General features: G+C 40.0%; 1 protein-coding gene across 1 annotated transcript in view; it reads right to left on the reverse strand.

The window, feature by feature from the left end:
* Lrrc69 (leucine rich repeat containing 69) overlaps positions 1–11401 on the reverse strand; it is an 81153-nt gene extending 69752 nt beyond the window's left edge. The window contains exon 1 of the mRNA XM_055603629.1: positions 11219–11401. Within this exon, the coding sequence (XP_055459604.1) occupies positions 11219–11401 (183 nt within the window). The remainder of the gene's footprint in view (positions 1–11218) is intronic.
* Between the last annotated feature and the right edge of the window lie 2574 nt (positions 11402–13975).

The following is a 13975-nucleotide window of genomic DNA, read 5'->3' on the forward strand; positions in this document are numbered from 1 at the left end:
TGTGTGTGTGTGTGTGTGTGTGTGTGTGTGTGTGTGTGTGTGTGTGGTTTGTCAGAGCAAAGGAAAAAGAGGCCATGACTCTGAAAGAGAGCAAGGGGGTTGGGTTGGAGGGGGGAAAGTGGAGATATAATTTATAATTTCAAAAATAGATTATTTTTTAAAAGACAGTTTTGTTGTTTTGTTTTTGGAGACTTTTACTCTGTAGCCGAGGCTGACCTATAAAAACGTAGACTAGGCTGATCGCAAACTCATAGCAATCTTCCTGCTTCGGCTACCCACATCTAGATGATTAGAAGTGTGAGCCACCATGTCTGTCCAAAATGAAGTCCTTAGTTGCTTTTAAACTTGCGACTATCTCCTAAATTCTAGACAGCAACAGCCATACTGTCACCATGAAAATATGGCAAGGTTCAGCACAAACTACTAAAATTATATAGAGAATTCCAAAGACTAAGGAAAGGACTGAACGATGGTTGAGAAACAGCTCCGCACCTGGATGTTTCATCAGTTCACTCGCATTTATTGCACTTGCTCTACCTAGACATCAGGTTCTTGAATGCCAGCATTGTTGCCGTGAAGAAGACACTTAAGAACTCTCATAATCTAGTGTTTGGAAGTAAGACAGACAAGTTTTGTTGTTTTTTTTTAATCATTTATTTCTGTTAGTATTAAGTAATAAATATGAAAAAAATAGGGTAATGAGATGCTGAGTGACCTGGGTCGGATTGGGGGTCACTGGAGAAAGTCTCTTTGTAAAGGAGTTGTTCAAAATGGAAAATTGGGGTTCCTTGACAAAGCTGATCCTAGCATGCGTTGTTGTGGTTACACATGGCTCCTAAGGAAGTACTTTATGCACACAACAAACAATTTTAAGTTCTTTGGCTTGTATGGTTTCAGTAATTATCTCCAGAATGAAGTTCTGCTGGTATTCTCTCAGCACTCTGATCTGGTTCCAAATCCCAAGTGACAACATTGCTATGTTCATATTTTTCATTAGCACAGGATATAGAAATTAGCGCATCTAACAATTAGAACCTGTGTGAGTCACCTAGTCTACCATAAATCCAAGTGAACTTCATATTCCTTCTTGAAGAACACAATATTCAACAGGTAGCTCTTTTGTCCTGAATATGTATCTTCCATCCATTATTTTTTAATTTCATGTTACATTTAATTATTTGGGAGTAGATGCACACACCACAGCATCATAGGACACTTTTTGGAGTAATTTCACTCCTACTACATGAATGCCAGGGAGCAAACTTGGGTTGTCAGGCTTGGTGGCAGGCACCTTCCCTTACTGAGCCATCTCACTGGCCCATCTGTTATCTTTTATGATTAAGTTATTGCTCTGTCCCTCTTACCCAGTTCTTCCCACAGCAACCATAAACCACAGTTTCATTCCCACTCCTCTTACATAATATTTAAAAAATCTGAGAAATTATCATCATGCTCCCTGAATTTGATCCATCTTTCCCTTAACCATTTACTTTCCTTAGGACATAGATTTCAGACCCCTTGACCACACGGGCCACTTTCTAATTGCAGTGAAGGTCCTCTCAGAAAACATGGCGCCTAGGGTGACAGGGACAATTAGTCCATAGCACAAATGCTGGAGACCATGGACAAATGCTTGGGCCGATGAATACATCTCCTTAATGTCGTCTAACTGTCATATATTCTTGGCAATGGCGGCAAGCACCGTCATTTACAGAGCCATCTCACCGGCTCATCTGTTGTTTTAGGACTGAGCTTTAGCCCTCTGTATATCTCATCCAGTTCTTCGCACAGCAACCATAGAGAACAGTGTTAGTCCACTCCTCTTACATAATATTTAAATTTTTGAAGAATTGTTATCATATTCCCCACACTTGATCTGTCTGTCCGTTAACTATTTTCCTTAAGACATTGTTTGTTTGGTTTTTTTTAATCGAAATGAGGCACATTACTTGTGCATAATTCTCCCCCCTTGCGACCAAGAATAACAACAAGCCTGTGCTAACAGTCAAGCATATTACCCACATCCTGGCCTTGTGCAATGAATTCCTTTCTTAACCTAAATGTAGGAATTTACATTTATCCCTGCAAAAGCTGCATCTTGTTGGTTTTGGCTTCTAAGACATCTCCAGTGGGTCACGCTTAGATCAAATTCTAAAGCTTGATGATATCCATGAACAAAGAGGGTCAACTTTTCCTTTTCCTACTTTTGATAATATACCTACCATTATTATAATCGTTTGGTGCCCAAACTTTAGGGTCACCTAGGACTTTTTTTTGTCAGAAATCAAATCTAACATCGAAGTTCATTCCAGTCACCATGTTAGTAATTATTTATGGCTTGTCAGAGATTGCTCAGCTGACTTTATAATGTTATGTTTAAATTGCTTAAATCACTCTTCCTAATCCTACTAGATTGTCTAAACAACTGTTCAAATAATCAGTCCATCCAGGATTTTTTGCCCATCAAATCCTGTTTCCAAATGCAAAGACCAGAGCCAGACATTATATAGGCGGAGGGTGGGGAGTGAGATCTTGGAATAATCAGCCCTAAATGAGATGTCTCCAGCAAATCTCTCTCCTAAGAGCTCAGGAAACCCCATGAAGAGGAAGTAGAAAGAGTAAGAGCCACAGGAGATGAAAGGCATAAAAAAAGAAGAAAAGAAACAAAAACACAAAACAAAACAAAAACACTAGCCCTCTAAGTCAATACAAGTCCAGCCATGTGAACTCACAGAGACAAAGGCAGCATGCACAGGGCCTCACAGGTCTGTTTATATTACGTATTATGGCTTCCAGTTTAGTGTTTTTATGGGATTCCTGCATGTGAGGATAAGTGGGTCTTTGATTCTTGTACCTTCTCTTGGGCTCATTTCCTTCTGTTAGTTTGTCTAATGTTGAAGTGATAATTTTCATTTTTTTGTGGTTTTGGGGAGGTGAATTTTTTATTATTTACTGTATACCCCCACTGCAGCTTCCCTCCCTCCTCTCACCTTCCCTCTCCCACATCCACCCCTCCTCCCCTTCTCCTCAGAAAATGGGAGGCCTCCTGTGGATAGCAAGTTGCAGTAGGACTAAGTGCATCTTCTACTGACAATAGACAAGGCAGCCCAGTTAGGGGGAAGGGTTCCAAAGGCAGGCAAGGCAGTCAGAGACTGCCCTGCTCCCAATTTAGGAATCTCACATGAAGACACAGCTGCACATCTGTTACATATGTGCAGAGGGCCCAGGTCCATCCCATGCATGTTCCCTGAGTGGCAGTTCAGTCTCTATGAGCCCATGAGCCCTAGTTAACTGATTCTGTGGGTTTTCTTGTGGTGTTCTTGAGCCCTCTGGCTCCTTCAATACTTCCTCCCCTCTTCCACGGGACTCCCTTGTTTGGCTGTGGGTCTTTACATCAGTTTCCAACAGTTGCTTTGTGAAACCTCTCTGATGACAGTTATGCTAGGCTCCTATATTGTTGTCCCTGGCGCTGGCAGGCCTCCAGCAGAGCAGGCAGAGTTGTGGGTCAGAAAATGGGGTCGACAGTTTTTATCTTATTATGTTTTATTATCTTAGAAGCCTGTTTTTTTTGTTTTTGTTTTTGTTTTTTTGTTTTTTTTTTTTCTAATGAGAGACAGAAAAGGAGTGGATCTGGATGGGAAAGTGGAGAGTAATTGGAAGGAGATATACGAGAGAAAATCATAACCAGGAAATCAATCTCAGATATTATATGAGAAAATCTATTTTTAATAAAAGGGAAAAAAGAAGAAAGGCAGAGAGGGAGAGAGAGGAATGAGGAGGCCAGAGGTCAACCTCAGGTGTCTTTCCTCAAGAACTGTCCGCCTTGAGGCTTCTGTTTGGAGAAAGGGTCTCTTGCTGAACTGGAACTCACCAAATAGGCTGGATTTGGCTAGCCAGTGAACCCCAGGAATCCACCTGTCTCCATTTCCCCAGCGCTGGAGTTACAAGCGAATGCCACCATGCCCAGCTTTTTTATTTGTGTTGTACAGCCAAGTACTTTACTGTGTGACCCGCCTTCCGAAACTCTGGCTATGTTGAGTTGTTTAAGGAGAGCACCAGAAAGATAGAAAAGACAGGGCACTAATAAGTCTATATTGGGGTTTTTCAGAGACTACACAGACAAGGGCTTTGTGTGTCAATCCAAATTGAGTGTCAGTCCAATATGGACCTCACTTAACAGTTTTGATTGACGCAACATGAAATTGGGAATTCTGGTAAGAAAAATAATTTGTCTCTGGATGCTTATTTGGAGATAGTTCTAAGTAATTAAATAAACTCTTCCAATTGTAAAAACAAAATCCTACCCTTCCAGCTTTCCTGTAGCCTTTCCGGTTCTTTCCACACTTGCCACCTTCTCTCTTGCCTTTTCCTAAGTTTGATTCATTCATTGCAGTGACCCATGGCTGTTTCTTAAACCCCAGTTGTGGCCTGACTTCAAGTAAACGTGTGCATTCCTCTTTCAGATGGGTTCAAGGTCAGCACCCTAGTGTTTACTGGTGCTTTGGAATACTGACATTTAGCTGAAGCAATCTGTAGAAATATTTCCTTGTAAACATAGCAGAAACAAAGGACATCAAACTTGAGAAGAAGAAAAAAAACTAATTAGTGGAAATACCAACAACAGAACATAATTTAGAGCGAACAGCATGGCTGGCAGTTTTGAATACTGTCTATCATAGATCCATCATAGCCCTGGCTTTACAGAGCAGGGAATCCGAGGTCCACACTATGATTTATGGTGAAACAACTGGCATTACTCTATTGTCTGTCCTAATGTTCATACTATATTGTCTAATTGCTTTTGTTCAAAATGGTCACACATATACACATCTCACTCATGCACACACACACACACACACACACACACACACAGACTGCTTTCAATGGAACTTTCTTGTAGAACATGTAGAATTCTCGTTTGAAAAATTTAGTTCTATTTGTGTGCACCTTTTGGTAAGGTGCAGGCTTTGACTACACTCTGCTTTGTGAGCTAGGCAAGCCACTCACTCGTAAGCCTCCACTCCTTTTTGAAATGGAGATAATGGTATTTATTAGACCTCTTGAAATAGTTTTGTGGATTAAAGGTAGTAAAATAAGATGCTTAGCAATGAGATCAATTATTTACCATTAACTATAGCTGTTCATGCTCAGAGGACAATGCATGAGCCTTGAACAGTGTCAGGAGATTAATAAATACATATATACATTGATAGTTGCAATAATTTTCAGGTTTTAAACTTATTTGTCACCTTAATAATTAATAACTCTAACTCATCTTTTTGCATATTTCTGTAATCACAGGCACTTTTTTATAATACTGGGACACTGAGCTTAATAAGACTAAAAGCATGATTAAATTACAAATATATATTCATTCCCCATGATGACAGCTACAGGAACCCCATGTATAAGGGCATCAGCAATATGCTCATGTCCATGTCAACAATGGGCTCAGGAAGTAGGCATTTTGAGGGAACTTGCTATTCCACCATCGGCTTATTCAAAAAATTCTCTAACCACAGGCTAGAGTTAGCAACTGGGACATGGTTAATGAAAGCAGTCCATTGCCAAATTTACAACATCATATTATTTTGTAAGTTTTTGTTGAAACTAAGATAATTAAACGTTTTGAAATAGAATCAGTGGTTCTCAACATTCTTAATGCTGTGACCAGTTAATGCAGTCCTTCAGCATGTGATGTCCCCCAGCTGTAAATTATTTTGTTGCTACTATAATTTTCTATCGCTATGAATCATAACGTGCAGGATATCTGATATGCGACCCTTGTAGAGGTGTCATTCGATCCTGCAAAGGAGTCACAACCCACAGGTTGAGAACCACTGCTTTAGGAACAATCTTGCACCCTTTAATATTGACAAAGCAATGGATTTCACTTACTGAATTAACCCTAGAATTAAAGCATAAAGCTGGATTTGGCGAACAGACACAGCACTCTTTAAAAGTGCCACTTGTAACATAATCTTTAATATTGTATATTTAATACAGTTTTGATGGGACAATAATCCATTAGAGCTAATGGATTGCTGACTGTGCTGGCTAGAGGATTTCTATCAAGGATGTACAGTCTCTCTCTTTCTCTCTCTCTCTCTCTCTGTCTCCCTCTCTCTCTGTCCCTCTCTTCTTTCTCTCTGTCTCTCTGTGTGTGTCTCTCTGCTAAGAATGACATTAGACCTGCTCTTATAAAGTTTCAAGTATACAATACTAAAAGTGACATGATCGCATGTTTAGTCTCTTGAACTTGTTTTTATTACATAACAAATTTGTACCCTTTGATCTATTCCCCATCTCCCTTTTCCCCCAAATCCATGTAACTACTGTTCCACATCCATTTACATGAGTTTAACATTTCAGATGTCATAGAAAATTATTTGTGTGACACGTGGTTGGGGGTTAGGGTGGATGGTTTTAGGAGAGATGTTGCGGGTTCATCTATCTATCTGCCGATCTATTTTTGGAATAAGGTCTGTTGTACTCCGGCTGACTTAGGAAAGGCTGTTTAAGAGATTGGCTTTGAACATGGATCCTCCCGCCTCTGCAATGCTAGCATTACATAACACCTATTGTTATTATACAACCTGTCCTTCGGTGTCCACTCACTCCAGTTAGGGTTTATTTGCTGTCACAGTGGCAGGGCTCGTTCCTTCCTAAGGCTAAATGACCTTTCATTGTAACTACATAAACACATCTTTATTCATACACTGATAGGAACTACAGATGCTTCTGTGTTTTGGATGCCACGAATCATACCAAAGTGAGCATTTAGTACAGATGTCTCTTCTCGTCATTCATACATTCCTCTGTATATACCCCAGAGTAAGACTGTTGGGCCATAAACTAGTTCAAGTTATCATTTTGTTGAGGAAGCTCTACAGTGTTTTCCACGGTGACTTTACAAAATAAGACTCTCATTACATACAAAGATCCCGCTTCTTGACACCCCCACCAACATTTGCCACATTCCACGTTACTATGGTCATTCTAACATATGTGGCTTTGGTTTGCATTTCCCTGCTTATTAATAATACTCAGCGTGTTTCCATAGACATGCTTAGCTGTATGCATGTCATCTGAGAAAGTTCTACTCAAAGCCTTTACTAGATTATAAAGTACGGGGCTATACATATACAGTATGCGTATGCTTAATTAAACAGAAAATTCTACTATAATCACAACCTTGCAAAAAAGCCTAACAATTTTATACAAAGAATATTTCTGCAAGGACACCTGTCCAGCAATCTGTTCAAATTTAATAGGCATCAAGCCTTTCTGTTAATCCTTTGCGTTAAGCCAAAAATTATTTTAACAAAATAATTTACAAAATCATCCTTATTTTGCTGGAAGTTATATATATATATTTATATATATATATATATATATATATATATATACACACACACACACACACACACACACGCATGTAATAGCAATAAAAAAAAGTCATGAATTCGGAAGAGAGCAAGGCAGGTAATCTGGGAAGATTTGAGGGAGAAAGGGGGAGAAGTGATGTAATTATAATTTCAAAAACAGAAGAAACTACTTCTCCTAACCTCAACTTCTTTGAGTAGTTTACTGTGGCATAAGTATTCCCTCTGCAATGGTCTTTAAATTTCAAACAAATGTACTAATCTTTGGATAATTATATATACATTTAGGTTGGTGAGCACTAGAGACCTCCTTGTCTGTTTTTCTCTCTTCTCTCTTCTCTCCTCTCTTTCACTCTGCCTTCACTTTCACCTGCCCTTTCTAGTAATAACTGTGGGAATGAGTGAGCAGTATTATAAACTGATGATCTGTACTGATCCTTTGAAATTTTTTTTGCATATTCTGTTTGCTTTTATAACTCCTACTATGAAGTAGAAATAGATTTTATTTCCCAACCTCAAACCCCTATATAAGAAACATTGCTACTTTAAGAAGAGCAACTCTACATAAAGCCATTAGCCTGAAACACTTAAAAACACTCTAAAGATGATCACAATAAGCCTAGGTTCAAGTCAGTTCACTTCATGAATAGTATGGTTACTTCTTAAACACCAAGCATTAAGATGACCCAGTTCCCTACTGGAAGAAATTGAAGAGAATAACAAAAGTAAAAACAGTCTTTCCAAATGAAATATGAAAACTTCATGATTTCCTTGTTTTTAATTGCTGAGTGGTGTTCCATTGTGTAAATGTACCACAATTTCTGTATCCATTCTTTGGTTGAGGGACATCTGGGTTGTTTCCAGTTTCTGGCATTATGAATAAAGCTGCTGTGAACGTAGTTGAGCAAATGTCCTTGTTGTATGGTGGAGTATCTTTCAGGTATATGCCCAGGACTGGTATAGCTGGATCTTGAGGTAATGCTATTTCTAATTTTCTGAGAAAGCATCAGATTGATTTCCAAAGTGGTTGTACAAGTTTGCACTCCCACCAGCAATGGAGGAGTGTCCCCCTTTCTCCACATCCTCACCAGAACCCTTGCCCAGATGTAGCCAATGGGCAGCTCAGTTTTCATATAAGGGGAAACTGAGTCCATGTCTCTGACATGGATTCTGTTGCCCACTCTTTGATCACTTCCCCCTACTGGGGAGGCCTTGCCAGGCCACAGAGAAAGAGGATGCAGCCAGTCCTATGAGACCTGATAGGGATGAGGTCAGATGGTGGGGGAGGAGGGACCTCCCATTCTGAGGACTAGAGGAGGACTATGAAAAGGAGGGAAGAGGGAGAGAAGGTGGGACCAGGAGGAGATGAGAAATGGGGCTACAATTGGGATGTAAAGTGAATAAATTATAAAAATAAATTTAAATTAAATAAAAAGAATAAGAAAACAATAAGAAAGCCATGGAAAGAAGACAAAGTCATAATATCGAGCACTGGAGGTTTCTTTCCTGAGGGAGTATATTTTGTAACATATAACTTTTTACTGTACAACTATTACTCAGATATAAAGACATAGTAAAGACATTTTCAGATATGCAAGAGGCCTAAATATTAACTACAACATACCCAGACTAGCATGATATATGGAGGCTTACTGTTTTGAAAAGGAAAGGTAACCTGCTCGCCCTGCAAGTATATTGCTGTAATTCTAGCAATTCAGAGTCAGCAGCAGAAGAGGGAAGGGAAGGGGAAAAAAGGTAAAGTGAGAAGAAAAATACAGGTTTCAGAAAACAGCTAGGGCCACTGTAGGATGACAGTAAGTTATGTCCTGGACTGACAGCATTCAGCGAAACCAGAGGACAATCAGCTGACTTAAGAGCAAAAGAATGGAGGTTCCTGGAGAAAAATATCACAGAGAACAAGAGTGTTTGAAAACTATGTGATTGGAAGCCAGAATAATGCAAAGATACAATAATTAAAGGATTAAATATGGCGGTATAAATTAAAGTGATCCTTTCTTTAAGTATAAAGAAAAGACAATGAGAAGGACAAAGGGACAAAAATATATTAACTGATTCTCTCTGAATGAAACTCATTAGCAATGTACATTGTAGAATTCTCTGAGGAAAAGTAAAGATTTGATTATGGTTACATGAAGAAGATATAAATGCTATAAAGCCAGATGTAGCCCATGGCAGTTCAGTGTCCAAGTGGGTTCCATAGTAATGGGAAGAGGGACTGCCTCTGACATAAACTGATTGGCCTGCTCTTTAGTCACCTCCCCTTGAGGGGGGAGCAGCCTTACCAGGCCACAGAAGATGACTATGCAGCCACTCCTGATGTGATCTGATAGACTAAGATCAGAAGGAAGGAGAGGGGGACCTCCCCTATCAGTGGACTTGGAGAAGGGCATGCGTGAAGAAGGGGGATGGAAGGTGGAATTAGGAGGGGAGGAGGGAGGAGTTTATGGGGGGATACAAAGTAAATAAAGTGTAACTAATAAAAGTTAAAAAAGAAAGAAAGAAATGCTATAAAGCTTATAAAAGGTGATGAGGCCACCAAGGCAAGGCCAGAGTAGATTGCATAGACTGGTACTGGCAGCTTACACAGTGGGGAGCAGAGAGAGGCTACTGAAAAATCTAAATGTGTCATCACACTAAGTTAAAAGAATAATTGTGCAGAAACTAAGCTGCTCATGTACTTTGAAACTTTAACAATGGAAATTAAAATAAACAAGCCAAAGAAAGAATAAATTCAGAGTAATTATGCATGGGAGTAGGGACTGGATCTCAAACAGTCACAAGAGATTATTTTAAAATTAGCTTTTTAACAATGAGTTTTCTTATAACAACACGCAGGACTATTTTAATAAAAACAAATTCAGGCAGTAAGAAAGATCAGCTCAAATTAGTAAAAGCTCAAATTCTTTTGTTCACTTAAAGCAAGAGTTCCCTGTCGTGAAGCTGTAACTACATCACCTGAAGTTACTATTAACTACTACTGTTGAATATCACCCCATCTCTTCCAAGGACAGAGTTGAAGATTACAGTGCACATGATATCATAAAGGGTAAAGGATGTATATGGAGATCACAGATTGAGTCTTTAACATTTACTGAGTTGCAATGACTGGGGTTTATATAAGCTCATTTGGTGTTGACTGTGAAGAAGTCAATAGAAAGGAAACTACATGGCTTACCTCCTAATCTCAAGATTTTTAGCAGCTGGAATCAGATGTTATCAGACAGAAATATTTAACATGAGCATCTGGGACTTATTCATATCAACTGCTTCTCTTTAAGAAGTGTATTCTTTATTTTAAATATTCACCATCTTCTAAAGGCTGTTTCAGAGGGAGACATTCCTTTCCTATTCCTATCAACCCTGCACTTGAAGTCCCAGCCAGTTCTAGGAAATGAAAAAGTAACTCCCTTCCCAACATGTCTTAATTCCATATGTAAAGACTTCAGGACAGTCCCCCCAGGACGCTGGGCAAGTCTTGCCTGAACCCTCAAAGCCTACTTCCAGATGTGAGCCCCAAGGTAGACAGACTACCAGACCCACGCTTCCAACCTCGTTCCAGATGACAGCCTGAAGGAAGATGAGCATAGCTGAGGTCTAATTCTGATTCCAGATGTGGGCCAAAGGGCAAAGGAATAAATTGCAACATCTTTCCTACCATGTGTAATGCCCTAAGCAAGGAGGGCTACTCATGCCTCTCCAACAGCACTCCATATTGTCCCCAGAGAGCTGTCTCCAGAGATCGAAGTGTCACTGCCCTGTCACTCGCCATTTTTATTCTCCATTTACAACCCCAAAGACCTGAGGCTCCTCACCTGGGTCAAGGTGCTTAGCTCCGGGCACATTTTGCAGATGAGGTTATTTTGAAGGTCTAGAGTCCTCAGACCAGGCAGCTTTCCAAGTGTCGAGGGCATCTTCTTTATCTTCTTCCCAATCAAAGTAATGATCTTAGTGTTTTTGCCACCCTTCAGTGCTGTTACCAACAACCTCTCAGTCATGATTTTTGATGGTGACATTATGGAGGTGTGTCTCTCATTCATATCCTTAGCACATCTAATGGCAGAAGAGTTGTGTCACAGAAGCAACACCACTCCCATTATGATGAAGATAGGAGGTGTAGATGATTTTCTAGGTAGAGGGAGGAAACAAGAAACAGCAGGTTGGGCCAGAAAGCATACAGGACAGGCTTGTATACCCAGGCTTCTCCATGTCAGGCACCTGGACATTATCAAATACTGAGATCACATGAGGACACTGGGCCAGCTTTGGGAGTTTTCCACCAGTTTGAGAGGAGGGATGCTAAGTATTTGTGAAGGAGAAAAAAAAAAAAAAGTAGTGTAGAGTGGACCGAAAGATTTTCTAACACCTTGGAGTTCATAACAGCATTTTATAAAAGGATGGAAAAACTCATTAATCATACTTGGAGTGGGGGAGACATCAGCTCAGTCCAAAAACTAATAAAGGAGAAATGAATCAAGCATTTATTACAATATTCCAATATTCAAATAGCTCACGATTTTCATTCATACCGAAATTGAAGCTAATAAATGAACTTTAACAAGCCCTAGAACATTCATCATTTCTCCATGTTCTAATGAAATAAAGACCCTATGCAAAAATCATGATTGCTAGATTGGTAGGAATGAGGTTAATAACGCATTAATCAATTTTAGCCACTTAAAACTGAAGGCATCATGTGGGATGAAAGTACCTGATGGGGTGCAGCAAGGAGTATAGATGAAATGCTCATGCATAAAGCCAAAGCTGCATCTAACAGTGGCTTTGTGGTTTAACCAACACACACAGAAAAGGGAGGCACAGAGAGCGAGCTGAAGTTAGCCTCAGGGAATCATTCAACAAAGCCTACAGCACCGGAAGCTCTAGAGCAGTTCTCAACCTTCCTAATGCTGTGACCTTTTAATACAGTTCCTCATGTTGGGGAGTCCCCCAGCCATAAAATTATTTTCAGTGCCACGTCACAGCTGTAATTCTAATACTGATGTGAATCTTAATGTAAATAGAGCATTGTCAAGGTGGTGCTGCTTTACTGGTTGAGAACTGCTCTAAAGCAGGAAAATGAAATAGAAGTTCCAGCGTTTGCATAATTAAAAGTGGGAACTATTCTGAAAATGGCCATTAAATAATAGCCAAACACAACGTCTGCACCTGGACAGAATCTTGATTTGAAGAAAACCAGGGATCAATCAGCCAGAGAAATGTGAGCGGAGCCTTATGATAGTAATCCCTGATTCTCTTGTGTATAAAACGATGCGGTGTTAACAACAGGATGTATTTCACATGTAGCCAACTCTTAGAAATGTATACTGAAACTGGAGAAAGTAGAGAAAGAAGCAAGGAGGACACAATGTCGATCGATAATTGCTGATGCTGAGTAACAGCCACTCAGGGGTTCTTAATACTAATCTCATGGCTTTGGGGGTTTGTTCAAAATGGTAGAAGGAAGAGGAGGCTGTAGCCGGTCACCTTTGATCATGTGGACCTAGCTATGAGGAGGTCTGGAGGCACTCTTTGGTTAGATAGACATGTTCCAAACTTAGATTATGGTTTACAGATATTTAAACACTATGATACTCTGCCCTCAAAGAAACTACAATCCAATTGTTAAAAAAAAAATCATGATAACAATGTAAATTTATCTTGTGTAGTAGCTAGTTACTATGGGTAAAAAGAAGAACAGGAAAGACAAGTAAGTGGGGGGGTTGTTTATAATTTTAAATCTGGGCAATAGGGAAAAGCCTCACTGTGAGATGCTATTGAGGCAGGAAGTTTCCAACATGAGAACAGCGGGCACCACAGTTCTGAAACAGGACACCAACCTTACAGCAGTATAACGAATGTCACCACCGTAATAGCAAGACAAGCTAGTCACTAGTGGCTTCCAGGTGTGCGTATACAGAAAACCATTCCCAGCTACCTAAGCGCTGCCTTTTTTCTTTCAACCTTAGTTTTATAAGAAAAATTGCTAAGACTCTACCCAAAATGTCTGCAGTGCTTTGTTTGTAAAAAGCTTTACTCTTAGGGCTGGACAGAAAGTTCAGAGGTCAGGACCCGAGTTTAGGTCAGGAGCCAGGATTGGTGTCCCAAACCCAGGTCCTGCAGCTCACAGTCAACTGTAACTTCAGCTTCATATAATCCAACATGCTATTCTGAACACTTGCACTTATGTGTGCGTAGCGACACACAGACGAACAGACACACACTTAAAAACAATGAAAATTGAAACTTGGGAAAAATCATACTCTGGCTTCTCCTGAGATTGTATAAATCTTTCCTCTGGAGTCAGGCTGGTTAGAGTACTCAGTGCACAGTATGAGGACCAAAGTTCAGATCTCCAGAAGCCAATAAACTCAGGGTACACTTGGTGGCTCACCTGGAAACCCAACTCTGCAAAGGCAGAGACTAAGAATCCCCTGGGCAAACTGGCTAGCTAAAGAAGCCATGTAAACCCTGCTTCAGTGAATGAGGTAGAGAGAAGAAAGACTCCCAAAGGCAGCCTGGGCCTCTACACACACACACACACACACACACACACACACACACACACACACACA

The sequence above is a fragment of the Psammomys obesus genome, unplaced genomic scaffold (genome assembly GCF_907164565.1).
Source record: "Psammomys obesus unplaced genomic scaffold, mPsaObe1.curated_primary_1811, whole genome shotgun sequence".
In the NCBI taxonomy this organism is placed as follows: Eukaryota; Metazoa; Chordata; class Mammalia; order Rodentia; family Muridae; genus Psammomys; species Psammomys obesus.